The sequence below is a fragment of the Polypterus senegalus genome, chromosome 18 (assembly GCF_016835505.1).
Source record: "Polypterus senegalus isolate Bchr_013 chromosome 18, ASM1683550v1, whole genome shotgun sequence".
Taxonomy (NCBI): domain Eukaryota; kingdom Metazoa; phylum Chordata; class Cladistia; order Polypteriformes; family Polypteridae; genus Polypterus; species Polypterus senegalus.
Window position 1 is genome coordinate 1,561,547 of NC_053171.1, and position 25,051 is coordinate 1,586,597.

At 39.2% G+C, this 25,051-nt stretch overlaps 1 protein-coding gene across 1 annotated transcript in view; it reads left to right on the forward strand.

Annotated features, from left to right (window-relative positions):
- The first annotated feature begins 307 nt into the window (after positions 1-307).
- The window catches only part of LOC120519006 (basement membrane-specific heparan sulfate proteoglycan core protein-like), a 61,778-nt gene continuing 37,034 nt past the window's right edge, over positions 308-25,051 (forward strand). Inside the window, exons 1-4 of the mRNA XM_039742077.1 lie at positions 308-452; positions 1,901-1,933; positions 8,878-9,162; positions 14,756-15,034. Coding sequence (XP_039598011.1) covers positions 419-452; positions 1,901-1,933; positions 8,878-9,162; positions 14,756-15,034 — 631 coding nt within the window. The 5' untranslated portion in view covers positions 308-418. The remainder of the gene's footprint in view (positions 453-1,900; positions 1,934-8,877; positions 9,163-14,755; positions 15,035-25,051) is intronic.

Genomic DNA, 25,051 nt, shown 5'->3' on the forward strand with positions numbered 1-25,051 from the left:
TCATGAACACAATCAGATGGGACACATTATGAATCTCCATTGAACACTCATGTCTTTGGGATGTGAAAGAAAAATCCACACATTCTCTGAAACAACATGTAAAACTCCACATCGATAACGGCAAGATATGGGAATGAAACCCAGCGTTCGGACTCCCTGCAGCTTCCGACATAACTGCTGTGTTGGCCATAACGAGAAAATGTTTATATAAAGACGTTTGGAGTCATAAGGGTTTTTTGGAACTGAGAAGCAAACCACACTTCCTAATATCTTAAAGAATAAATACAAAGCACATAATCTGCAAATTTTGACATGTCTGAAGTGTGGGCTTTAACACAAAGAGCAGCCAACAAGGTGGTCATTTTATGCAAAGGAGGAAGATTCAGCTGTGGCACTTTTGTTGTTCTGTGCTGCAAAAATGATGCAGTCAAGTCAGCTCTACTGGATTGTTTGTAAGTACAGTTGATGGTTTTTAACATTTAAAATAAAAATAATCTAATCTGTGAAAATCATGGAAAATGAATTAATTATATGTGAAAAAAAATTATACGAAAAGCAATAATGGTGAAAAGCAGAACATCACAGCAAATGTTCAGCAGTGAAAAAAAAAACAAACAGCAGCAAATTACCAGCAGAAATAAGTGCAGTAAAAAGCTTTAGAGAGTGGTGTTGATGCTGCAGGACATTAGAAATGTGAGTATAAATGTGACACCCTGCTGATGATGGAGTAACGCAGTGACAAGAGATATTGGACACATTTAACTCAGAAAAGATTTCACTCTCGGCAGCTTCTTTAGAATCTGTTATTGTTAAATAAATCTGCTGGACACCTTCTCAAATCAGATGTGATAGATGAAATACATTTTTAGTATGTAAAATCATATTTAAAATATTTGGAAAGTGCTTGGGTTAAAAATCTGTACGTTGAGAAATATTTGTGAACATAAAATCAGTTTTGAAATCATAAAGTCAAAGTGAGCACACACGGAATGAGTTTTATAACGCTATAACACTAAGTTGAATACACTGCATAATGTAATACTTAAAAATACTGACCAAATTTTAAATATATAAAGTGAATTTCTAGATAGATAGATAGATAGATAAAAATAAAGAATTTGTCAAAATGTTTTAAATATATAAAGTGAATTTCTAGATAGATAGATAGATAAAAATAAAGAATTTGTCAAAATGTTGATTCAAAAGGCAACTTTTGCATTATACTTAACAAATTTATCAGATTTCAATATCTGAAATGTTTGTACTGAAATGTTACAATTATGAGTTTCAACAGATGACATTCTGTGTAATTGATAATATTACGGCAATAAATTCACGTTAAACAAAACCTTCGTTAAAGAGCAGCATGAGGGTATAATCCATCCATCTAGTCTCTGTACTATTTTCTGAGCTGGCTTATTTCGTTTTTAGGTTTATTTGATATTAAATGCTATCCTGGCAGTGTAGAGGTGTGAGGCAGAGACCACTCATGGATGGTGCTGACGTATTGCAAGACACACTCCTTCATTTTAGGCTTATATTCAGTCACCAATCAACCAGTGGCTGTAGAAGAGAAACTGTCAACATGAAAATATTCGCTTCATTTCCCACTTGTAAGAATAGCTGACGACAGTGTGAAAAATAGCAATCCTGCATTTCAGGATATTTTCTAATAATAAGGGCCAGTATGAGAGCTGAGTTAGAAATCTGCAATGTGCACAACAATGGAATCACGCTGTCAGCTTTAAGAGACCCTCTGAATTTGTTTGAACTCTGTGACTTCTGCATTTTCGATGTTTGAGTCGAAGTGGCTACCAGCATCGATATTCGTGAAGGAACTGAAAACTCACAGCTTAAAGTTGAACTCTGGATAAACTTCTGCTTTCTTGTTTATTTTCAGGGTTGACGGTGATGACTTCCTTGGCATATGCAGGTAACAAGCTTTCAAATTTTCCAGTGGAAGTAACTCCTTAAGTTTTGTGACTTTTTTCGTGCTTTACAGTTATAAGCAAACCCAGGGTTACCATTTAACCAACAGTGACACAAGTGTCTCCATATATTGGACTTAACATAATAATAATTATATATGGAAAAAGATGATCCGCAGTGACAACCCCTAATGGGAGCAGCCGAGAGAAGAAGAAGAAGAACATAATAATAATTATAATTTGATATACTCTTGTGGTTGTTACTTTTGTTTAATGTTATTGGCCATTTTATTTTCACAATGAAAATAAAGGTGTCAGGAGGCGGCTATTGGTTTTCCATTGGAGAATAAGATGACAGGCATTTCTGTCCCTGTCCACACTTAACTCTGTGGTTCTTTTCAATGTTGACTACACTTGCAGGCTGTGCTGTCAGGGTAGGTAGGGAAAAAAGCAACACAATACAAGAAACAGCAAAATGTTGTTTTTTAATTGAATTCTTAAATGGTTTTTACTCAGATCTGTAACACTTTTTTAGAAATTTTGGATTTCACCCAAACCCACAAAAATTAACAAGGCCTTAAATGGCCTGATCCAATGCAGGATTCTGTGACACAGATGCTCTGCCATTTGTTTTATGCTTTAAATGAATTCCAATTCTAATTGAAAAGGTGAAAAATGAGAGATTTTTATTTTAGAAAACTAAATACACAAAAGCAGTACTCAGTCCACTTCTGTTCACTCTGTTGACTCGCAATTGAACGGCTTCTTACAGCTCCAACACCTTCATTAAGCGGATGACACAATTGCGGTGGGTTTCATCTGCAATCCCGATGAGTCAGTTTATAGTATGAAGATTCAACGACTGGCAGACTGGTGCAACTGCAGCAACCCGACTCTTAATGTGGACCAGACGAAAGAGATGTTTGTTGACTTGAGGAAGGCCATCTGCCCTTTATTGAAGACATCTTTGTAAAGCTGTGTATCCACATAGCTTACAGCATTGAGAACGAAAACTCCCACACCTCCCATGGTCGCTTTGTCCCATTTCTATTCAGGCAGAATATACTGTGGTATCCAAACCAGTTCCGCCAAGTACCACAACAGCTTCTACACCTTGGGGGTCCGGACTGTGAACTCTGTGCTGCCTTCATGCACTCAGATCAGTCCCAGTAGCAAATTTATATGCAGTACATTTGTTATCACTGCTGTTGTTTTTTACTATTAGTTTTAGTGTTATTATTTATTAATTATTTATTCATTACTAATTATTTCAATTATTTCTCTCTCTTTAATTACCTATTGTTTATTTTAATTATTCTTTATCTTTTATAGTATAGTAAAGTTCTTTATCTGTCTTGCACTTGTGCTGTGTTCATGAATATGCTGCACTCCGCTCTTGTTGAAGGTTATTTCACGCCACTGTCTGCTATAATATGGTGAACGGATGGTATGCAATAAAGCCACTTGTCCTGACTTGACTTGAGGAACAGTATGAAACGGGAAGCATTTACTAAACCACAATATGCTAAATTAGAATTACGAAACACAATGGTTTGATTACCACACTATGCTTTTTCCTTCTTTTTGATAAGATGCAGACTTCAGATACATATTGCTGAGGTCACCGTCTATTGTACGTTAAATGTGATCGGAAACCAAGAATAGGAAAGGTGAGGTGAACGTACAAAAAATGATTCATAACAGTAGCTATAAAATTATTAAACCAGTACAAGTATACATAAAAAAAAATATCAAAAATGAAATCAATCAAATCCAGGACTGACAAAACAATGACAATGTGAATTGATCACAATCAGTACATTTAATTGTCCACACTAGTTAGACCCTGTAAGACCCAAATATATAAAAAAAATGTTTTCACCTGTCAGATATTGTTTTAGGAATTCTTTGACACAAATAATAAAGATTTTATAAAAAAAAATTATGCTTTAGTAAGTTTTTAGGGAAACGTTAAACGTAAACGTAATACAGTAATCCCTCCTCGATCGCGGGGGTTGCGTTCCAGAACCCCCCGCGATAGATGAAAATCCGCGAAGTAGAAACCATATGTTTGTGTAGTTATTTTTATATATTTTAAGCCCTTGTAAACTCTCCCACACTGTTAACATTATTAGAGCCCTCTAGAAATGAAATAACACCCTTTAGTCAAAAGTTTAAACTGTCCTCCATGACAAGACAGAGATGACAGTTCTTTCTCACAATTAAAAGAATGGAAATAGATCTTCTTCTCTTCAGGAGCAGAGAATTTCAGAGAGAGAGAGCGCCTGCAAAGAAAAGCAAACAATCAAAAAATCAATACTTGTGCTTTTAAGTTTGCCGCGGCATTTTTTAGAGGAGCGTCAGTATCTTCTAAGCAAACAGCCCCTCTGCTCACATCTCCTCCGTCAGGCGCAGAGAACGTCAGAGAGAGAGAGAGCGAGATTAAAGCAAACCATCAAAAAATCAATAAGTGTGCTTCTGTAAGCACCGTGATAAAGCAGCATTTCTTAGAGGTGCGTCTGTATCCACTAGGCAAACAGCTGCTGTGCAAACATCACCTCTGCTCACAGCCCCTCCGTCAGGCGCAGAGAATGTCAGAGAGGGTGAGATAGAGACAAGCAAACAATCAAGCACCGCGTGGGAAGCATATCTTATATCATTGAGGAGTTTTAGTTAATATGTAATACATGCTCTGATTGGGTAGCTTCTCAGCCATCTGCCAATAGCGTCCCTTGTATGAAACAACAGGGCAAACAAACTGAAGAAGCGTGTAGCATAATTTAAAAGACCCATTGGCCGCAGAAATCAGCGAACCAGCGAAAAATCCGTGATATATATTTAGATGTGGATTTAAAATCTGCGATAGTGTGAATCCGCGAAAGTCGAAGCGCGATATAGCGAGGGATTACTGTATTGCAACGTTGGGCCTAGCTGGAAGCAGAATTTGGCCATTTACTCTCATGCTGTCAGAACAAATACAGGTAGTCCCCAAGTTACGGACATCCGACCTACAACTTACGAACGAGGCCGCAGCTGTGACGCATGCGCCTCAGTAGCTGCCACTCCGTCATCTTCGGCCTGGGGATGCTGCAAGCGGTGGTTGAAGGGGGGCGATTTCTCTGCCCGTGCAGTGTAGTGTCCCTCGGGCGGCTCCTAGCAGTAAGCGGTTTCACTGATTGCCCACCACACATGGCTGCCCCGTTCGTTCTCGGTGGGCGTCTGGTAATGCTGCAAGCGGTGACCAGGTTGTGGCTGAACAGAAGCCATTGAGGGTGAACGGGGCGGCGGTGGGTGGCATTGTAGGGTGGCTGCCTGTTGAATGTGGGTGGTGGTGGGCGATTCACTACCCGTCTTTGGCTGCACCGTGTTCGTTCTCGGTGGGCGGATGCTGCAGGCAGCATACTGTAGTGGAGGTGACTGTGAGGTGGGCTGGTGATGAATCACCCATCAATGCCCCAGTCATTCTCAATAGCAAGCCTGCTTGTACAGTTACGTACATAGCAGGAAGTTGTCTCTTGTCAGCACATCAGACGTGTTGACGACTGGTGCCTTCCTTCTGTGATAGCGTGTACAGTGCTGTGCAGAAGAGCTCATCTTAACCTTTTGTCTTCACCCTTCAACAATGTCTCTGAAACACAAATCTGATGCAAGTGGCGGTGATACAGTAAAGAAGAGAAAAACCATCAGCATTGAAAACAAAGTAGAAATAATAAAAAGGTCAGGGAGAGGTGAAACTCCATCATTGATTGGCAGAGCACTTGGTTACAGTCGGTCAACAATAGCATTTATTAAAATAATGTACCTGTTCCGACTTACATACAAATTCAACTTAAGTACAAACCTACAGTCCCTATTTCGTACGTAACCCGGGGACTGCCTGTATACAGAACAGCCAAGGGTCCAGTCAAGTGTGATTGGCTTTCATAGGACTTTAACAATATATATTATGAATAGTAATCACACAGCAGTCATATTTTTATGAATTATAATTTATTTAAGAAATGGAATGAAAATATTATGCGTAAAACTAAATGAAAACTGTAAAAGAACCACTGTTCAGTATTCACTTGCAGTGGTACTCCAGAAAGCGTTTTCTCTCCTCAGAAGAGCAGAGACGGAGATTGCACTTCCTGCAGAGCGTATTCCTGTTGCCTTTTACGCAGTGTCTGCAGCATCCTCTGTTTGTTTTCACCGGGAAATGTGCAACCATGTAACAGTACACATCTGCTGGTGGTTTGCATGATCTCTTGGGTAGGACCACATTTGGTGGACTTCCATCACACATGGATGGTTTCTTCTGAGGTCTAGGCTCTGTGGTATGACCTGTGACACTGGACTCCAACTGGCTAAAGATGGTCACCTTCTCCTTGCTGTGATGTCAGCTGTGTTTGTCTGAATTAGATAAGAAAATAATTAATTATGATGTCAAACTTACATTAAAACATTATATTCAGTGAAATATTAAATATGGTAAACAGTAGAAATTGATTCCTACCAGGATTAGAGTGGATGCTGTCTCCTGTTGAGCAACTCTTTCTTTGGAAAATTGTTTTGTTGGTTGGCTTAGTTTGGCTGTCACAATTGTCTCCTCATCATCAGTTGGACAATCAGTGAGTGTCTGGTTCTCTTTGTTCACTTCATCAGCAATTTCATCCACCTCCTCATCACTTGAATCACTGGTGTCTGATTCCATCTCAACTTCACACATATCATACCCAGTGTAGACAAGTTTCTTTGCTGGTCACATTCTCTAATGGAAATAGTAGTAAGAGTTAGAGTACGATCAAGTATAAATAATTTCAGACCACTTACATCCCCACATTCCAGAACATTCAAACCTGTCCCTGAACAATGCACCATACATGCAACCTCCCAAAGTAGTTACATCCCTACTTTCCAGAACATTTGCACCTGCATCATCCTCTCAAAGGTTTCCAAAGCCATTGTCTGTTTTGTGCATCAAGCAGATATATGGGCAGACAAAGAAAGGCAAGAAAATCCCAATTAACTATATATCTACTGATATCATACAGGTGCAGTTTCAAATACTGGTACTGAAAGAGCTTCAAATACAGCAACCAGAAATAATTCATAGATTCAGAATTTCCCAAATCTCGTCTTACCTATAAATTATGACAAATAACAGACATTTACACATTGTGTAATGTAACAATCAAATATATTGTATTTCTATATATATTAATACTTTATTTAAGCAAATGAGAGTTGCAATGATAACATGTACTGTGCAAGGTGCACATGCTATTTTGACTACCACTCTCACCCAGCGTTGGAAAATTACAACTAAGACAGTGGTTCTCAACCTGTGGGGCGGGCCCCCCTAGGGGGACGCGAAGTAACACAAAGGGGGGTGCAAAGACGTGAAAAAAAGAGAACAAGAATCGAAAATATGAAAAAAAAACATCTGTTGAAACCAAAACAAATTAACTTAAACTACATTCTGAACAATACTAGAACAATAAATATAGAGTTAGATAAATGTCGATAAAAGTTAAGTAGGTCTAATAAAATATGCGTCTACATTTCAAAAAAATGTTAGGGGGGCGCGATTAAAACTGTTATGAAAACTCAGGTCGCAAATACTTAAAGGCTGAGAAACGCTGAACTAAGACATAACAAGATATAAATCTAATTTGATGCATGCATTCTACCATAACGTAACATTTCCATGAGTTATACATTCTAACAATCACAAAAAAAAATATTTCAGAAATTTTGCTTACTTCAGTGCTGAAATATCCAGTGCAATGAAACGAGGAGATGTGCTTCCAGAAAAGTTCGCAGGTCATATGAGTTCATGGCCTTATGGCCAAACCTATATAAACATCCGCCATCCAATGACATTGCAAGGCTAAACAATAGAGCCCATTGATTATGCAAATGTGGTATTTCAAAAAAAAAAGAAAAAAATTAAATGTGTTTTTGGGAGAGAGAGTTAAATGTGACGTTGTAATTTTGTGACACCGGGGCTTACAGGGCTTAGGATTAGAGTTTTTATTTGAGACGACGGTATGTCATGTGACACCACATAACATCAAAACCTGCCTTTTTTTGTTTTGTTTTTTGTTTTTTTGTCTTGGATACTGTACTCACTTGTCTGAGTTTCATTGTCATCTCTCTAAACTTTTTGAATCGATCCTTCCAAATACAAAACCACAAATTAATCCAATTTTGGTGAAAAACATGATCCAGGGTTTACAACATCACATGAGTGTGCAAGTGAAATACAACTCTGGAGAGACCACCATTTCATCACACACACACTAGGGTGAGGTCATTTGAAGCCTTAAAGGACCGGCCTGCAAAGTTTTTTTTTTTTTTTTAATTTAAGGAAAATAACATTCCGTACAATCAATTCATACAACAAATGACTTGATAGAATTAAAAAAAAAATGAAAAGAAAATAAAGCACGTCAGAAAGTTAAAAAAAGAAAGCATGAACAAAAAGGAGACAAAACCTAAGAAAACAGACTTCAAGCCAGGACAGCCAACAGCAGGGGCAAAAATCTTTAATTAAAAGAAAAATATCCTTTCCACTGATATAAATCTTATTCCAAAATTTCATTGATTAGATCTTGTAATGTATTAAAAAAGTTTCAAACAGATCCTATAAGGAAGAATTTTCCTAATCTCTATATCTGTCTATCTGTATGTCTATCCGCTTTTCACAAGAGAAATACTTAACGGATTTAGGTCGGGTATTTTTCTATGATTTTCTGGTTGATTTTGCAACCTCTCCCATATATATATATATATATATCCGTCTTATAATTGGACATGTTAGGAATAAAATCCCAAATATAGTGATTTAACCTCAAACCATTTAACTGTAAACTCAATTAATTAAGAGATTTTTGATTAAAGGTTGCATTGGCTCTGTCAGCTTTCTGTCACTTTTGTGAATGACATCTTTTTTTTTTTTAAACAGATCATCCTAAGGTGACACTAACGATGAAGAATCAGAAGGACGTAGTTTACGAGGGTGAGAATGTGACTCTGGAGTGTAGCATTGAGAGTGACTTACCTAACTGGAAGTATCGCTGGTATAAAAGTCATTTAGACACATGGATGGAAATGCGTGTCATCACTAAAGACACTTACACAGTCGAGAGGGTGTCCTCGCTTGACAGTGGAGAGTTCTGGTGTGCAGCTGTCAGAGATGATCATCATTACTACATAGAGTTCAGCAATAATGTGACACTGACTGTTCAAGGTGAGTATGTGTGTGTGTGTGTGTGTGTGTGTGATGACATAAGGGTCAGCAGTTACCAGCAGTCACTTAACTGTCCAGTGCACACAGGAAAGATGGAGGCTGTATCTCCATGTGGCTGCTTAGTGGTTCTGGAGGAGTAGTGAAGTGTAACTTCAACAGGTGATGTTTTCCTCTTTGAAATTTGAGTTTTCTGTATGGAAGTAAACCAAAGCTACAGTAAGTAAGAGTGCTGAAGACAACAGTTACCCTCATCTCCATTGTTTACAGTTTGCCTACTTACTCTTTTAACTCTTTTTTGGATAAAATGTGACCTTTGAAGGCATCTTTGCAGCACTTAAAACTTTGATTTTTGTTTTTACAGTGGGACTGTCATGTTGTGCTTTAGTGTCATTCTCCAGATCTGTAGCACCTCTTACTTAAGGCAAGGGTCATTCATCAAATCTTACAAAGATGATAAACATTCATCTGAAGTTTTTGAAGAGGCAGCATGCTGATGTATTGATTTGTGTGTTTTTATTCTTATTAACTAATCTGTAAGGTTTGATTGTGAGTAAAGATTTGAACAATGTTCACATGAAACTTTAATTTAATTATTACATCTTCCATTTGTGAGAAGATGGACTTAAAGGGAGGACACTAAGTGTGACTGTCCATGTTTGTTTTGTCAATGCTTTTTGTAAATTTCATTCAATGTTGAAATTACAGAATTTATACCTGTGCTGATTTTCTCTGGTTTTCTGTCTTCACCAATGGAATAATTTCTCATACATCTGGTCCCACTGCAGCAGGACACTGGGACAGTGGTTCATCTAGTAGACTTGCAGCACAACCACTAGTTCTTCATGCAAACAAGAAGAGGGAGGTGTGGCTGGAGAGTCGTGACTACAGGAAGAGTAAAGAGTGGACAGAGAGTCAGGACTTTCATCCATTTTAGAAAACATGGGCTTTGGCCACTTTTACAGGGTTTGATTCTTTCATATGTCCACTCACTACAACAACAACAATAGCATTTATTTATATAGTACATTTTCATACAAAAAAATGTAGCTCAAAGTGCTTTACATAATGAAGAATAGAAAAATAAAAGACCCAGAAAGAAAATAAAATAAGTCAACATTAATTAACATAGAATAAGAGTAAGGTCTGATGGCCAGGGTGGACAGAAAAAACAAAAAAAAACACCAGATGGCTGGAGAAAAAAATAAAATCTGCAGGGATTCCAGACCATGAGACCGCCCAGTCCACTCTGAGCAATCTACCTAACATAAATGAAACAGTCCTCTTTGGATTTAGGGTTTTCACGGAAGGACTTGATGATGATGGTCATGCAGACTTCCGGCTTTTAGTCCATCAATGTTGGAGCATAAGGATGCTTTGAGTAGGTGGTGGTGGCACAGGCCGCCACCACAAAGAAACCGGAAAAAGAAACAGAAGAGAGAGTAGGGGTCAGTGCGGATTTTAGAGCCAACATGAATAATTATTTTAATGAATTGAACATACAGAGTATCAGGATTAAGTTAAAGTGAAGTTCTGAGAAGGCCATGTTAAAGTAATGTGTTTTCAGCAGTGTTTTAAATTGCTCTACTGTATCAGCCTGGTGAATTCCTATTGGCAGGCTATTTCAGATTTTAGGTGCATAACAGCAGAAGGCCGCCTCACCACTTCTTTTAAGTTTAGCTTTTGGAATTCTAAGGAGACACTCATTTGAAGATCTAAGGTTACGATTTGGAATATAAGGTGTCAGACCTTCCGATATATAAGATGGAGCGAGATTATTTAAGGCTTTATAAACCGAAAGCAGAATTTTAAAGTCAATTCTGAAAGACACAGGTAACCAGTGAAGTGACATCAAAACTGGAGAAATGTGTTCGGATTTTCTTTTCCTATCTAGGATTCTAGCAGCTGCATTCTGCACTCGTTGCAAATGATTTATGTCATTTTTGGGTGGTCCTGAGAGGAGTGAGTTACAGTAATCTAGTCGACTGAAAACAAAAGCGTGAATTAATTTCTCAGCATCTTTCAATGATATAAGAGGTCTAACTTTTGCTATGTTTCTAAAGTGAAAAAATGCTGTCCTAGTGGTCTGATGAATATGCGATTTAAAATTCAGGTTACAGTCAACAGTTACCCCTAAGTTTTTTACTTCCGTCTTTTAATCCTAGTGCATCAAGTTTATTTCTGATAACCTCATTGTATCCATTATTGCCAATCACTAAAATTTCAGTTTTCTCTTTATTTAGTTTGAGAAAATTACTATTCATCCATTCAGAAATACCAGTAAGACATTGTGTTAGTGAATCGAGAGAGTCGGTGTCATCAGGTGCTATTAATAAATACAGCTGTGTGTCATCAGCATAGCTGTGGTAGCTCACGTTGTGCCCTGAGATAATCTGACCTAACGGAAGCATGTAGATTGAGAAGAGCAGCGGACCCAGGATAGAGCCTTGTGGAACACCATATTGGATATCATGTGTCTTTGAGATTTGATTACCACAACTAACAAAGAATTTTCTCCCTGCCAGATAGGATTCAAACCAATTTAAGACACTGCCAGAGAGGCCCACCCATTGACTAAGGCGATTTCTAAGAATATTATGATCAATGGTGTCAAATGCAGCACTCAGATCTAAGAGGATGAGAACAGATAAATGGCCTCTGTCTGCATTTACCCGCAAGTCATTTACTACTTTAACAAGTGCAGTTTCTGTGCTGTGATTTGTTCTAAAACCTGACTGAAATTTATCAAGAAATTATATATATAATATAATGGATGTACTTCACTTAGTCACCAGCCAATTACCCTTTCAGTTGAGCTCTTTTAGGGCTATTTTTTTTTTTTTTGTTATCTCCCAGGGCTGAATATTTTTCCAAAAACTGACATTTTTTAAAAAAGAACACAAAGCAATTGTGTAACATATCAAATCAACAAAAAATATTTACTTTTGACAAATGTTACTGTCTTGCATGCACTGTCTTTGCAGCAGCACATACCTATCACCATGCTGCATAACCTGTTAAAGCCATCAGGGGACAAAGCACGTTTGGACTAATGCTCCCTGAAGTTATATCACCAGTTCTGTCCCATCTCTATTTGTAATACCACAGCACGCGTCATCTCGTCTTTTGTTGTGGGTTTACACTTTGAAAAACGAGAATGCGATGCAAACGCAGCCCGCGATTCAAAAAATTTCTCTGCCTACCTGTTTATCTCATCTGACGGTAGCTGAAAAGCAACAGCAAGCCATGACGTCTTGTGAAGTCCAGCAGCCAGATCGGTACTCAATGGATCAATGTCTGTGTATTTATCCCACGCGAACCTTGCCGTAGATGCATTGGCTGCGCGAAGCGCTCAACTGGCAGCAGATCCGTTGGCGCGGCATCGGCTGGTGTTTGATCAGCTGATGCCGGCTTCTCACTCTCTTGCTCGATCTCCTGATCACTGTCAATAAAATCCGATTCTGAAAAATCAGAGTCCGACTCCGCGATAATGCGCAAAACATTGTCTGCCGAGTGTTTTCTTTTCTGCACTCACTTCGCTCCCTTGTCACATGTCGATGCCATCTTGCCATTGTTTACATTTCGCAACTCACGCACACGCTAGGATTAGTTGCCGAGTCAACGAGTCTAGCATTCCTCCAAGCACAGAGGGAATGCCTGTGACGTGACAGTGAGATTTGTCGCCATTAACAGCTGATTATCGCCCTCTATCCCTGGATGTCGATTTTAGTCAACATGCGCCCTCAACCCCTCCTGTCGACAAAAGTCGACATCCGCCCTAAAAGAGTTAGCACTAGAAGGAATGTCTTTGTCCATGATGAGGCTATCAGTCTCCCTAGTTTTAGGTCGTTCAGACTTGCAGAGTATTGATTCGTATAAACAATTTGTGGTGTAGCCAGTCATAATGTAGAGAAGAACCTGCTCACATCATCTAGAATTTCTGATAACCATTTTATCTGATGGGTACCATTTCATCCATTATTCTGATTAGAGTTTATTTTGCCTGTCAAGGAAATTCTATGATGGAAATGTAGATTTTATCAGATCAGTTATTTCCTTCTAAAACTAAATCCCCAAATTTCTGATATTATCTTAGGTGACTTTAATTATTTCACACTGGTATCTGAACTCCCACATACAAATAGCTGGTAAGATGTTCTACTGAGCCACAGCCACAGGACTGTTCCAGATGCTTGCCTATTCCACAGACCTCCTGGGCAACATGGACCATACAATTCCTTGTGATTTCTTACAAACAGAAATTAAAATCATGTGAAGCATGAATAAAAAACAGCTTGCAAGTGAATGAGTAAGGATATGCAAAGACAAGGAGATGGCCTGGGGCCTCATGTATAAACAGTGCATATGCACAAAAATGTTGCGTACGCCCATTTCCATGCTCAAATTGCGATGTATAAAACCTAAACTTGGCGTAAAGCAACTCACATTTTCACGCTAGCTCAAACCCTGGCGTACGCAAGTTCTCCACTCGGTTTTGCAAACTCGCGGCACCCAGCGTCAAAGCAGTGTTTTGTTCCAGTGTGATTTCCCTTTCGTTTTTAGATCCACATCCCTGACACGGCTTTATCATATACACTGAAATTAACAGCATATTGTTTATTAGTTTACGGCATCTGTAATTGTAATTATTTTTATACAATTACTGATTGTAATTAACCTGTAACAATATAATAGTCCATGGAATGGCTAAACTATTCCAAATATCATAGCTGCTTTAGCGTTGTTACTCTCACTGCACCCTCTTCTTCTTCTTTCAGTTGCTTCTGTTAGGGGCTGCCACAGTGGATCATCTTTTTCCATATTACTCTCACTGCATCACTCAGGGTATTTATATCACTGTATCTGAGTGTGGAATCACAGCTCTACAGTAGCTGATCAGAAAGAGAATTATCAGGATACAGCATCAAGCACTCGCTGCCTAAGCCATGCTGTCTATTTGAACTGCTCCCATACGGCAAACGCTTCAGAGCCTTTCCTGTACTGACCTCGCGGTTCAGAAACGGTTTCATCCCAAGAACTATAAACGCAAGCAATCAGTCCATCAAGTGCTCCTTGTAGAACTGTCTGTACTTATAAGTACAATTACCTCACTGTAAACTTGCAATACAGTTATAATATTGCACAACCTGAGCCACTTTAGCGCATATTTACATATGATGACGATATCATTGTAAGATGAGATGCAGCAGATGAAATGCATCTGGATTTTTTTGTGCGCACGAACATTTCTGATTTTGTCCGTACTCCATGTTTTAGTGTGATACGCACCGTGTTATTCATGAGGCCCTTGAACTTTTTAATCATGACAGCAGTACAATGCAAGTCCTGTATGATGTCAGTCTCTTTGGAAGCTGACCTCGACGTAAGCACAGTCGACTGTGATGAAATAAAACTGCTGATGTCCTTCTACTGAGAAGTCTTAAAACAAACTCCCCTTACCATCTGAACTGTAAAGAATGAAAATATAAAAGGAATTAAATTTTAAAGAGAAACACACTCATTTGCAAGTTTTAAAGCAGAAGCTTTTATTGTCTATTAATTCTCCATTTAAAATTGCATTTCCTTTTCCATACAGGTGATCCAAAGGCGACACTGAAAATGAGGAAACCAGTATACATTGGAGATACAGTGACCCTGAACTGCAGCACTGACAGTGACTTTACTGGCTGGACATACACCTGGTACAAACTAAATTTGAGAAAAGGGAGAGATTTACTTAATGGCACTACTGGAGAAATTTACACAGTTCAGTCTGTGACTCAGTCTGATACTGGAGTGTACTGGTGTACTGGTAAAAGACATTTGCGTCCTTATTTCTCCAAGCCCAGCCATGCTGTTACACTAAGTTTTCAAGGTAAGTGTGTGACCACAGACATGTTATTCCCATGAATGTTCTCAGTGGGTTTATAGTTTAGAAGTTTAAGGCAGTGACATAATCTGATCGTCTGAACTTAAATGTTTGGTAACATACATTCAGCTCTCTTTTGAGTATCGTTTGAGCTTAGTGAGTCATCACTACATTTTACACATTACTTGGAAAGGAGAAGATCCTATGATTTTTTAAAGTCATATCTTTGTAGGAAGAATAGACAGAACAGAAAAGGAGGTGGTGTTGCTGTTTATTTGAAATGGAATTTAAATGTACGTCCTACTCACTTGGAGGATGAGCCCCATCTTAGTGAGGACATCTGGCTTCATTGGCTTAATCTGGAAAGCATTTGGGAAAAAGCCTTATTTTAGGGGTGTGTTATAGTCCACCTAATGCAGATAGTATTTTCAATGCACATCTCTTTAGTAATAGTAAAAAGGCAAATTTGCAGAGGGTGCATTAGAAATCAATATCTTAATAAAAGAAAGAAACATATCATCTAACAGGAGAAGTCAGTAATCAGGCAAGAGAAAAGCTTGTCCCTCTGTAACATTTATTACTATTTAGCTAATGCTTGAACAGGGAGTTCTCTTCTATAGTTTAAGGAAATATGTTCATTTTATAAACTACAGCATTTACATACAGTGTAACATATTCCTCCCTTTGGGAATTGTTAAAGCCACACTATATTTTGGACTCAAGTTGAGAGAAGGGGTGCCAGCTTTTCAACAACCTGTGCTGCCTTTCACCTCAGGGCCTGCCTTCTTCAATAACAATCCTATCACCCATTCTCTCCTCCTGATCTGCGAAAAAACAGTAATCAGTGCAAATCATTCAAATAAAATCAATAATATTGAACACTGAAAATCAAACACAAACAATAACATGTAAAATTGTGTTCCATAACTTCTAAGTATGATGAGAAAAAAAATTATCAGTAACTGTTTGATCAATGTATTTAATTCATTCATATCCAACAAACATTAATTATGTTAGCTTACAGAAGTATACCTATTCCTGTATTTTTCATTTATGATCAAATCATTTAATATTATCATTGGTGGTGACACAGACAGTACAAGTATTTACCTGAAAACTTCAAAATGTCTCTAGTTTATGTTGCCAATGATGTATACAAATATCAGAGATAGTCCAAATACACACAACCATGTTTGCATCCTCATGTTCTCATCTACAAAGTTGCCCAACGTATATTCAGCTGTGGTCTTATCGTCTTTGTTGCATAAAGCAAACAGATATCGTGCTGAAAGTAAGTATCAATCCTCCTTTTAGAAGACATCAACACTGCCAGTCACTGGCTTATGTATTTAAATTGCAAGAGTTGTAACTGAGTATTTTATTTAAATCTTCTGCCGCCACCTAGGATCATCAGGGCTTTGCAATTTCACAAACTGCACACTCACCACTGCATACATAAGACAGTCCATCTCTTTAGTCCTGAATTATTACTTTGTTTTGCTATCTTCTATATTACTTATGCCCAAGAAGCCATAGTATTAATTATTTGTCTTGTATTGCCACCAATGGTTTCTGTCTATATGGAACTAAGTACCCCAGTTCCTAAAAAAAACAACATTATCCCACAAACATTATTTCCCTTATACCCTCTTCTACAAACTTTTAAAGGGTTGTACTATATCCTGTATCTAATTTAGCACATGTAATCATAACACACTATCTTACATTTTATGTCCTAATGTTGTATCTAATCCTAACATGAAGTTCCTAATACAGTATTATTGACATTTGTTCCATTCTGTGTATCAATTGCTATTACGTAATAAAATTCAGTCTTCATGAAAAACAATGCTTATCAAACAAATGGTGCATTTTGCTTGTTTCAATAGCCTTCATCTTATAATAGATGTAGACATTTTGTCCTGGGTGTCTCTATTCCCAAAAATATTGTTATTTATCATCTCTTAAATTTCAATCATTCTTCTCAGTGAACAAATTTTCCTTAATGTTAAACTCAATATTATTCATTCTATTATTAAAATCAATAACCAAGAAGGTGTAAACTGGACTGACTTTTAACTGGTAATGCTGCAAGTGCAAATATGATAATTACTAATAATCAGGTGATAAACTCTGATTAATAGTCCAAATTACACACAGAATTCTTAAAGGTGACTGGTCTTTTCTCACCAAGTATCAACAGGCTTATTAAAAAACATCTATCTAGAAAATATTTACTCTTACACATTGATTTTACTCTTAGTGCTGACTTGCTATACGGGTTAAACCCAAAACAATTTAAATTCATAATAATCATGCAGTATTTCCATTAATAAAACAATGGTTACAAATATTCATTAAATACAGTGGTGTGAAAAACTATTTGCCCCCTTCCTGATTTCTTATTCTGTTGCATGTTTGTCACACAAAATGTTTCTGAGCATCAAACACATTTAACCATTAGTCAAATATAACACAAGTAAACACAAAATGCAGTTTTTAAATGATGGTTTTATTATTTAGGGAGAAAAAAATCCAAACCTACATGGCCCTGTGTGAAAAGTAATTGCCCCTTGTTAAAAATAACCTAACTGTGGTGTATCACACCTGAGTTCAATTTCCGTAGCCACCCCCAGGCCTGATTACTGCCACACCTGTTTCAGTCAAGAAATCACTTAAATAGGAGCTGCCTGACACAGAGAAGTAGACCAAAAGCACCTCAAAAGCTAGACATCATGCCAAGATCCAAAGAAATTCAGGAACAAATGAGAACAGAAGTAATTGAGATCTATCAGTCTGGTAAAGGTTATAAAGCCATTTCTAAAGCTTTGGGACTCCAGCAAACCACAGTGAGAGCCATTATCCACAAATGGCAAAAACATGGAACAGTGGTGAACCTTCCCAGGAGTGGCCGGCCGACCAAAATTACCCCAAGAGCGCAGAGGCGACTCATCCGAGAGGTCACAAAAGACCCCAGGACAACGTCTAAAGAACTGCAGGCCTCACTTGCCTCAATTAAGGTCAGTGTTCACGACTCCACCATAAGAAAGAGACTGGGCAAAAACGGCCTGCATGGCAGATTTCCAAGACGCAAACCACTGTTAAACAAAAAGAACATTAAGGCTCGTCTCAATTTTGCTAAGAAACATCTCAATGATTGCCAAGACTTTTGGGAAAATACCTTGTGGACCGATGAGACAAAAGTTGAACTTTTTGGAAGGCAAATGTCCCGTTACATCTGGCGTAAACGGAACACAGCATTTCAGAAAAAGAACATCATACCAACAGTAAAATATGGTGGTGGTAGTGTGATGGTCTGGGGTTGTTTTGCTGCTTCAGGACCTGGAAGGCTTGCTGTGATAGATGGAACCATGAATTCTACTGTCTACCAAAAATCCTGAAGGAGAATGTCCGGCCATCTGTTCGTCAACTCAAGCTGAAGCGATCTTGGGTGCTGCAACAGGACAATGACCCAAAACACACCAGCAAATCCACCTCTGAATGGCTGAAGAAAAACAAAATGAAGACTTTGGAGTGGCCTAGTCAAAGTCCTGACCTGAATCCAATTGAGATGCTATGGCATGACCTTAAAAAGGCGGTTCATGCTAGAAAACCCTCAAATAAAGCTGAGTTACAACAATTCTGCAAAGATGAGTGGCCCAAAATTCCTCCAGAGCGCTGTAAAAGACTCATTGCAAGTTATCGCAAATGCTTGATCGCAATTATTGCTGCTAAGGGTGGCCTAACCAGTTATTAGGTTCAGGGGGCAATTACTTTTTCACACTGGGCCATGTAGGTTTGGATTTTTTTTTCTCCCTAAATAATAAAAACCATCATTTAAAAACTGCATTTTGTGTTTACTTGTGTTATATTTGACTAAGGGTTAAATGTGTTTGATGATCAGAAACATTTTGTGTGACAAACATGCAAAAGAATAAGAAATCTGGAAGGGGGCAAATAGTTTTTCACACCACTGTACATGTTGCTCATGAAAAGAGTTCATTTGCCTTGCTGTGCCTGCAAATAATTACCTTTTCCTCCTGTAAATTCCAAAACTCCATGGTTCAAATCTTCTTTGAAAGACATTGCTGCAGAACAATAGAGATTAGAGTGTGATTCTGAATGCTAAGGCAAGAAAAATTCAAGTACTTGGTAAAACAAAGGACAGTAAAGAACATAGATCCTTCAAGAGTAACAGTGTGAATCAGATCTTGGGGTCCAATACACCAAAGCAAAAGATATCAATATCTGGAGCTTTTGATTTGGTGACTGGGGCTCTGGTGTGGATGCCATGCAGGTTGCCCTTCACAATTCTGGACCCACAATCATCTTCCGGCATCAATGGTCACCAGAGCAGTTGAGATGTTAACAGCAGGAACCCATGATCCCTTGGACTAGAATTTAAGTACCTTATCCTGTAGTCAATTCGTTGATGGCCTAATCCATGGCTTGATCTCCTCTCTGGTATGGCGTTTCTCCTTGGAGTTGGATAATTCATTCATCTGCAGACCTTTAGCACAGCTCAGTCTCTGGGTTCAAATGCAACTACTGTTCTTTCCAATGTGCTAGGAAGAGCAGCTTTTACCTGGAGGTGTACAAAAACTTAAAAGCTTTGTTCCATATTTGTCAGTATTGCATACTTTGCAATTTTTGAAAGTTACTTAAGAATCCCAAAATAATATCTCATAAGTTGTAAGGCCTGTTTCGGTGGGGGTACCCCTTAAGAAAAATAACACCAGCGGTAAAACAGAAGGCCATTTTACCCAGTCTCAGCTTGTCCCTTGGTCAATTTGTTTTTAATAGCCAAATATAATTTATGCAGGTTGTAAGCACAATGCACAACTTTCCATTCATTGTATCCATTATGTTAAAAAAAATCCCTCAATAAAAAATGTTCCTGAATATTATATATATATTTATATAAAATCCAACATCTGTCTGTCTGTATGTCTGTCCGCGTGTCACGAGAGAACTACTTAACAGATTTAGATCAGGTTTTTTTCTATAATTTGCTTGAACATTTCGGTTGATTTTGCGACGTCACTCATCGCACTAAGTATCATAATTTACTTGCAGTACCAATTTATTTGGGCGAATCCAAGAGAGACACAGCGGGCCGAGGGGAGGGGGCATTCCCTCTCCACTTATGCGCCAGCCTTGGGGCATACCTTACCTTCACTTAGCTAGTGAACGATAGAACTACTAAAGGGATTTAGATCTGTTTTTTTTCTAAAATTTGTTTGAACATTCTGGTTGATTTTGCGACTTCTCTCATCCCGCTAAGAATCAGTTTGCTTGCAGAAGCGATTTATTCATGTTATTCCGAGAGAGAGGCTGCAAGCTGAAGGGAGCGGGAACCATGATGTCAGGAGTAGGGAGCCAGTCAGGGCCCTCCTCACTCACGCACCAGCCTCCGTTTGAGTCGATCAACCCTTACGTTTTTGCAGTGTACCTTGCCTCCGCTTATCTAGTGATATCTGTTTGTTTATTGATTTTTAAAGTTTGTCCTATTTCACTACTATGCGGGCGGAGTCATGGGGTACAGCTAGTATAAATACATATACACCAAGGGAAAAGTATTCAGTTGTCTCAAAATATTCAAACTATTGCCACATAACCTTTGCTTTTATGGAAATAACTTTTCAAGCTAAATATCAAACGTTTCCTCCCTTAGAGATAATGTGGAGTGAGACGGTATCAGTCAGTAAGAACCCTGAAACCAATCCCTTTAATATCAGAAGTTCATAAGAGCCAAATGTCACAGCTGTCCTACAGAGAACACAAACATATCCACGAGAGGGAAACAAATACAAAAGAAAAGAGAGTTATGTCCAAATATCTGGACTCTAAAACCAATCTTTGTAGTGCATTTAGATCTTAAAAATCAGCTTAGGGAATCTGATAAAATTTCATTTTGATTATGAGTTTGGGGTTCAAATTGGATTTTGATTTCCTAATTCTCTTTATATTTTGTCTCAGAGAGCTGTTCGTCATTTGACAATGATTTTCTCTCATCTGCCGGTCCAGGTGCTCCTATTTATTTTTCACAATTTGCCTTTTTCCCAGTGTAGACAGAAAAGAGCTGAACTAACAATTACACCATAGTACCTACTCCTGTGTCAGGACACGAGGCAAAAAAAACACAACTATGTTTCCAGTAGTCATCAGCGGTGACACACAGTATAGTCGATGTGACATTAAGGGTCTTGCATTCGGCCGTCAGAATCAGTCTCATCAATATTGTGAAGTAGGAGTCCTAAGGCATGTCCCAAAAAGTTGCAAAAGCATTTCTAATAATTCTCACTAGAGGGTGATATACTGCCAAACCCCAGCGAGATAAATGGGCAAACACAGACACATCACAAAAATAAAAAAATGTTTTATTCTTCACAAAATATACTTTGTGATATACTGTGAGAGTTCTAAAGACCAGAATGGCAAAATGGAGCTGTCTAAAAACACAACATAAAAATGTTTATCACATCCCGCATTGATTATTGTAACTCGCTGCTGGCAGGTGTCCCTTCTAATCTTATATCTCAGCTCCAGCTTTTTTCAAAACTCGGCTGCAAGAGTCCTGACTCGAACCAGCAGCAGCGAGCACATCACACCCATCCTGCTCCGTCTTCACTGGCTCCCCGTGTCTTACAGAATCAAATATAAAATCCTTCTAATAACCTACAAAGCCTTAAACAACCTCGCGCCAAACTACATCAGTGACCTTCTCCATCACTATGTGCCTGCCCGCTCACTAAGGTCCTCTGATTCTGGTAATCTTATTGTGCCCCACACTAATCTACACTCCATGGGTGACAGGGCCTTCAGCTGTATAGCGCCCAGACTCTGGAATGACCTACCGAAATTAATCCGGTCAGCTGACTCCATGAATTCTTTTAAAACTCATCTGTTCAGGAAGGCTTTTAGCTCTACTTGACTTCATTCCCCTTCTCTCAGTTTACCTCTCTGTCAAGATGCTAATGTAACCTCTGTGTGTGTGTGTGCTGGACCATCAATTCTGTTGTCTGTTGGGCTTTCTCTGAATTTACTGTCTTACTCTTCTTTATTTATTTATTTGGTTTGTACTATGCTATACACTGTATACCCTGCCGTTCTTTCTTATATTCTGTAAGTGCCTTGAGCATGGAAAAGGCACTATATAAATAAAACACATTATTATTATTATTATTATTATTATTATTATTATTATTAAATAAATCCAAAGCAAGCACAGTCCCAATACAGAACTCACAAAGCGAAGTCAAAGATCAAAACACAAAGGTCAAAACTCCAGAGAAACTAAACAGGCACTGTGATGGTGTGAGTCAGTTCTTTGCTCCCTCTTCCCATTTGGGAGCCTCTTGAACCCAACACCATCAGTACCATAATTGCAATCAGCATGGCAGATGGGGACAAAACACACCAAGCAACAGGATGGTGAAAAGTGCTCAAGTGCTTTTATTACAAACCAATCAACAAAAATGAAGTGTTCAAAAAGAAAGTGCAGTGCTCAATAGTTAATAAATAAATAATCCATAAAAATGAAGTGAAAAGTGGAGGTTAAAAATGCAAATAAATAAATCCACAAAAACAAGGTTCAAATACATGTGGACGCCTTCTTTAAAATCCTCAGTACCCGGTGCTTCCCTTTTAAAACCGATGCCTCCCTGGCTTAGCCTTCCCGGACCTCACAGCATGGAGAGACGTCCACCAACAGGTGCAGACATCCTTTAAACCTAGCCTGTGTCCCCGCCGCCCAATCCATGGCATTCTGTGCCCACCGCTGCCAATCCAGGCTCCACCCAGCAAAAGTGCGCCATTCTCCCACCGCTGCCAATCGAAAGGACACTCTGGAGCGCAGCGATCACTCCTGCTCCTGGTTGCTCAGCTGAGTGATCCTCATGCCCCTCCTGAGTGATTGCCACATGCGCTATCCTGGGGCACCATCCCTGTCCACCTGCGTCTCTCGATATAAGCACTGGGTCATTCCAGCTTCTGCCTTTCTCTCGGTTTTTTAAACTCCGCCATCTGTTTTTTTCCTGTTTTGTTTCTTTTCCCCTCTTGCCTTGCGCTAACTTGTTTTTAAGGCTCTGTGGGCGCTGCATCTCAGTGACGTGCCACAAGTAGCCGATGAAGCAATTGAGAAAGACCACACCCTCACGTGCAGGTGCTTTCTCACCCCAATTACTCCACAAACTCCCCGCAGCTGTGCATGCGCCCACGGAGAAGGCCAATCGATTATTTATTAAAACCTCCACTTTTTAGTTTTTTTCAGCTATGGACCCACTATACCACAGGCACAAGGCACAGAGAAACACAAGAACTGATCAAACACCCAGAGCACATTCAAAATAAACCACCAGAAACTGTTGGAGGCCCCCCAGATTTATTGGGTGGAGTACAGTTCCTGGCAATGACTGACAGGTGGCCCATCCTGTTTGGGGACACCCACAAAACACATGAGACATAAGACAGGTACGCTAAAGACAAAGCAACATTAAAAAGAAATGAATGGCACAAAAATGAACAAAAAAGATATGAAACAAGACTTTGAACCACAGACAGGGGTGGAACCCTGGCTGACACATGACAATCAAGAGGTGCACTGGTGTGACACACACAGAGGGGTCCCCTGCGTTTTTCAGCCTTGGTAATTCAGTTACACTGATGGTGGAACTACAAGAAGATCGGACAGGAGCAGTGGTCACAAACTGTCCAGCATTGATATTAATAGAGGAGCTCCACCTACTCAAAGCTTCATGATGCTCCAACAATGATGGATGGATTAAAAGGCAGAAGTCTACGTGACCATCATCATCAAGTCCTTCCGTGAGAACCCTAAATCCAAAGAGGACTGTTTCATTTATGTTAGTTAGAATGCCCAGAGGGGACTGGGCGGTCTAATGGTCTGGAATCCCTACAGATTTTATTTTTTCTCCAGCCGTCTGGAGTTTTTTTGTTTTTTCTGTCCCCCCTGGCCATTGGACCTTACTCTTATTCTATGTTAATTAATGTTGACTTATTTTGTTTTCTTATTGTGTCTTTTATTTTTCTATTCTTTATTATGTAAAGCGCTTTGAGCTACTGTTTATATGAAAATGTGCTATATAAATAAATGTTGTTGTTGTTGTTATCTGCACACGGCTGTCTTGTAACTTCAGAACCGATGACATGTAACTCTTTGAAATAGAAGTTCTTTCAATGGACATAAACCAAAACTCAGCAAGCTTACTTTTTATACTCAGGCTGTCTTCATACTGTTTTACATTGATGGATTAACGGCCAGAAGTCCATGTGACCGTCATCATCAAGTCCTTCCATGAGAACCCTGAATACAATAAGGACTGATCATTTATGTTAGGTAGAATGCCGCATTGCCGGCAGTAAGTCGAGCCCGTTTCCAGTGAGAGTTGGACTCCGCCAGGGCTGCCCTTTGTCACCGATTCTGTTCATAACTTTTATGGACAGAATTTCTAAGCGCAGCCAGGGTGTTGAAGGGGTCCGGTTTGGTGGACTCAGGATTGGGTCACTGCTTTTTGCAGATGATGTTGTCCTGTTTGCTTCATCAGGCCGTGATCTTCAGCTCTCTCTGGATCGGTTCGCAGCTGAGTGTAAAGCGGCTGGGATGAGAATCAGCACCTCCAAATCCGAGACCATGGCCCTCAGCCGGAAAAGGGTGGAGTGCCCTCTCAGGGTTGGGGGAGAGATCCTGCCCCAAGTGGAGGAGTTCAAGTATCTCGGGGTCTTGTTCACGAGTAAGGGAAGAATGGAGCGTGAGATCGACAGGCGGATCGGTGCGGCATCCGCAGTGATGCGGGCTCTGCATCGGTCTGTCGCGGTGAAAAAGGAGCTGAGCCGTAAGGCAACGCTCTCAATTTACCAGTCGATCTACACTCCTACCCTCACCTATGGTCATGAGCTATGGGTAGTGACCGAAAGAACAAGATCACGAATACAAGCGGCTGAAATGAGTTTCCTCCGCAGGGTGTCTGGGCTTTCCCTTAAAGATAGGGTGAGAAGCTCAGT